Here is a 4,555-nt window from a genome sequence, read left to right on the forward strand (position 1 = left end):
TGGGTGATTTTTTTTTTTTATATGTATGTTAGTCTCAGGTTGTTGTCTGCTGTTGTTGGTTCTCCGTCCAAAGAATGCCCTTTAGTAGTTTTTATAAGGTTGGTCTGGGTTTTGCAAATTCTTTTAATTTCTTTTTATCTCGAAATGTCCTAATTTTGCTGTCATATTTGATGGACAATTTTGCTGATATAGGATTCTTGGTATGGCAGTTTTTTTTCTTGCAGTTTCATATTTGTCATCTCATTGTGTTCTTGCCTGAATGATTTCTGCTGAGAACTCAGAACTTGGTCTTAATAGATCTCCTTTGTAGGTAGCTTTTTGGGTTTTCTGAGCTGCTCTCAGGAGTTTTTCCTTATCTTTGGTTTTGAAAAGTTTGATTATAATAAGTCTTGGTGGTTTTCTTTTGGGGTCTGCACTGTTTGGGAGTCACTTAACTTCTTGAATGGCTTTCTTCCTGTCATTCATGAAGTTAGGAATGTTGTCTTCCAGCAATTCTTGGACAGTTTTCTCTCTGGTTTTGTCTCTTCCAATTCTGGAATTCCAACCACATGTAAGTGTTCCTCTTGAATAGTGTTCCACATAAATCTTAGGCTTTCTTTGGATTTTTAAATTCTTTTTTTCTGATTGTTTCTCTCGAAGGTGAAGCTTACTAGTTTGGTCTTCCATTGATTCAATTCTACTTTTCCCTTTCAATGTATTATCTATTTCTAAAGTCTTAGTATTAATCTTCTAGCTTTTTAGTCTCTGTTTTTGTATGGTTTCCAATTTTTTCATTTATTTTGTCAGTTTGTTTTTATATTATTTTCCTGAATTCTTCCTTGCATTTGTCGGTCTTTCTCTTAATTTGTTAAAGGTACCTGAACGACATTATTTTAAATTCCTTTTCAGGTAGTTCTGAGTCTATTTCTGGTATACATTTTCTGACTATATTTTGGTCAGTTGTTTGAGGCACTGTGTCTTATTTATTTCTTTGTTTAAGCTGAAATTGTTTATTCTCTCCAAGACATTGTAGTGTCATATTTAATTAATGGTTATAGGTTTGTGTGTTCTCAGTACTCAGCATTTACATGTGATAAAGACTGGAAGGAAGTTCTCAATTCATTGTTTGTAGCATAGTTCAGGGTAGATTCATGTACCTCCAGAAGGACCCCAGGCAGAAGCTACATAGGAGGGGGTCCTACTGGCCGCTGTGTTGGTGATGCCAGGACTGGCCATGCCAAGCTACTAGGAGGGCAAGAGAACTAGGGAAGACTGGATCCCACTTGTCTCTCACTTGTGGCCTGGCCCTGTACCTGCAGACTGCTGTATCTGCAGTAGCTTGCAAAGGCTCAAGAACTCAGTCCACCTCTCTGTCCTATCTCCTGAAGCTCCGTGTTTGAGGAACATCTTCTGTATCTATTTCACTTGTTTTTGCATGTCTTATTGGAGGTGTCCTGCTCAGTGTGTCTGCTTACCACACCATCTTGTCCTGACTGCTCCACTGTCCCTTTTGAATTAGGGGCAACTCTAGTCTATTGGTTTCAAATGCTTTGTAGTGCATGTCATTTGGCTCACATGTGGTCTGTCATTCTCTTAGCAGGGACCATTTGCCATTTCAGTCACTTGAAATTTTTTTTTTTTAACCCAGAAAAAATAAAAGTTCACAGCCTTCCAGTTGATTCCATCTCATAGGAACTCTATAGGACAGAATAGAACTGCTCTATCAGGTTTCCAAGGTTGTAATTTTACAGAAGCAGACTGCCAAATCTTTCTCCCATGGAGTAGCTGGTGGTTTGAACTGCCCACCACTGTGCCAGTCATTTATTTACTTAAGAAAATAAAAAATGACTTTTGAGTTCTTATCTTTCATTTAGTTGAAACAAATTTTCAAAAAACAACCATGAAAACTAATCATGTGAACCTGTGGAAAGAAAATATTTGAGATACTTAAAATGTTATCTGTTAATTACTCACTTTTACAGTATAGCTTAAACTTGTAATTTTCTTAAACTAAATACACCAAAAGTTTTTTACATACTTTTGGAATAATATGCCTGTATTTTTAATATTTACACTAGATACTAGACATTGTTGTCAAGTTGTCAAGTGCTGTTGAGTTGATTCCGACCCATAGCGACCCTGTATAGGGGTTCCAAGGAGCAGCTTGTGAGCTTGAACCGCTGACCTTGCAGTTCAAAAGGCTTTGCAGTCTGGCGCATTAACCCACAGTGACACACCAGGACTCCAGATACAAGACATATCGATGAAGTATTTGGCATGTTTTTTCTTAAGATCTAGAAAAATGCATTGCTATACTAAATGATAATTATAGTAATTTTAATGTTATGATGGGGTTGGTTTCTCTAGTTTGAGTTTTAGCAAAGTTGATCGTTGGCTCTAAGCCACTATAGTCAGTTTATCTTACTCTTACAGGTCCCTCCGAATGATCTTTGCCTCTTTTTCATGCCTCTTGTTGTTAGTGCTGTACAGTCAATTCCAACTCTCAGTTCCAACTCATAACGACACCATATAGGGTTTCTGAGGAACAACTGGTGTGTTTGAACCGTTAACCTTGCCGTTCAAACTGACCTTGAGGTCCAGTGCTTATCCTACAGCTCTGTAGGTCTCGTGCCTAATTAATCTTTATTCTTTTTGATTATCTTTACTAACGTTCATAATTATATTTGAATGTTAATAGTTATTTTAAATGTTGGTAAGTAGTAAGTGGTGTCTTGGTATGGCATTGTGGACTAATGAGTCAGACTGCAAAGTTGTTTGAACTGCAAGGTTGGTGGTTCAAGCTCACCAACTGCTCCTTAGAAAACCCTATACAGGGTCGCTATGGGTCAGAGTCAACTCGACGGCACTTAACAACAACAAGTAGTAAATATTCTTACAACTTTGTTCTTTGCCAGAAAACCTGTCTAGTGTTACTGTTGATTTACTAGACTTTAATGAGACCAAATGCGTTGGTTACATTTTTAATATGGTTATTTACCAGTCATCCCATGCTAAGCCTTTACCCACTTGAAATTCTATTCCCAGTGCTTTGTTGGCAAGTAAAAAGTTTTATGAAGCATATATTTTTAGTTCTATAAAGGGAGAGGACTTTAAACTTTGTCATCTTTTAGTTTGTCATGTTTATGATTGTGGGGTCTTATAACCATTTTGAGGTGTTTAAGAACAAGGAGAAATTCACCATAGTAGGCATAGTTACTGTTTTCAGGAGTTAAGTTGAGTTTTGTTTTTAAGAAAAAAGTTTGCTTTTTCTCCTACAGGCAGCCATGGATTTTTGCATGAACATGAATACAAAAGCAAATAGGAAGAAGTTGGTACGAGCACTCTTCATAGTTCCTAGACAAAGGTAGGTATTTTTAAAAAAGAGTAATTGGTTTATTTTTTCCCTGAGCAGTGATGGTTGTAAAATCAAAGTTCTCATTTAATTATTTCTTTAAATAGTAATTGTCTTTTGATTTATTTAGTCAATAATTATCCATTCTACTATTAGCATATTTTCTAAAAACTTGGTTTTCATTGTTTTTTTTTTTTGTTGTTGTTGTTATAAACTAATGGACCATTTTCTTCTGACGCTTACCTGTTATTTGAAGAGAATTATATAATCACAATAATAACTTAATAATTGTTAGAAGCAACTGGTTTACCTTTTTACCTCTATGGATAAAATGTAATAAATTGTATTTAAGTTTTTGGGAGTGTTTTTGTTTTGTGTAGAAGTTAAACTAATCAATAGTACCATATCTAGTTGTTGCAATTGTGTTTAAGTGAAAAATTTCAAATTATGTGGGTAATTTGAATAATTTAGAGCTAAGATATGGAGCCCTGGTGGCACAGTGGTTCAAACTAGGCTGCTAACCGAGAGCTCGGCCATCTGAACCCTTCAGCCACTTTGCGGAAGAAAGATTTTTAAAGCCTTGGGAACCCTATGGAAGTAGTTCTGCTTTGTTCTATACAATTACTATTAGTTGGCATCGACTTGACAGTGGGATTGAGTACTAGTTTTGGCTTTGGTAAAGCTAAGCCTGTGTAGAGATTCATTGGATAGAATTGGAAGTCACAGTTATGATTATGTTGCTGATAATTCAAGAATCTTACTCATTTTCATCTTTCAGAGAATTCTAATACTCTTTATTACACTATATTAATATACCTTTACCTGCGTTTTTCAGGATCATTCAGATTGTTGACTTTAGGAATCTGAAGGACATCCAAGATATTAGCATAGAAAATTTTCTGTTTATTCAATGAATAATTATAATTTGTTATTAACTGTTATGGTTATTATATATAATCTAGCTAAGAGAGATACTTTGCCTAAAAGGTGAGGCTTTTGAGAGATATAACTGAATGTTCCTTCAGCAGAACTTTTATTTGATTCATATTAAGTGACGTTCTATTTTATTAATTTTTTCATCAAAAGTAAACTGATAATTGGTTGGTTCTGACTCAGTTGTTGTTGTTGTTATGTGCCATCGAGTCGGTTCCAACCCATAGCGACCCTGTATAGGGTTTCCGAGGGTGTAAATCTTTACGGGAGTAGAAAGCCTCATCTTTCTCC

General features: G+C 35.6%; 1 protein-coding gene across 1 annotated transcript in view; it reads left to right on the forward strand.

The window, feature by feature from the left end:
* Positions 1 to 4,555, forward strand: part of UPF2 (UPF2 regulator of nonsense transcripts homolog (yeast)) — a 144,137-nt gene that overhangs the window by 40,197 nt on the left and 99,385 nt on the right. Inside the window, exon 8 of the mRNA XM_006873166.1 lies at positions 3,258 to 3,343. Within this exon, the coding sequence (XP_006873228.1) occupies positions 3,258 to 3,343 (86 nt within the window). The remainder of the gene's footprint in view (positions 1 to 3,257; positions 3,344 to 4,555) is intronic.

This window comes from Chrysochloris asiatica, unplaced genomic scaffold, assembly GCF_000296735.1.
Source record: "Chrysochloris asiatica unplaced genomic scaffold, ChrAsi1.0 scaffold00226, whole genome shotgun sequence".
NCBI lineage: Eukaryota > Metazoa > Chordata > Mammalia > Afrosoricida > Chrysochloridae > Chrysochloris > Chrysochloris asiatica.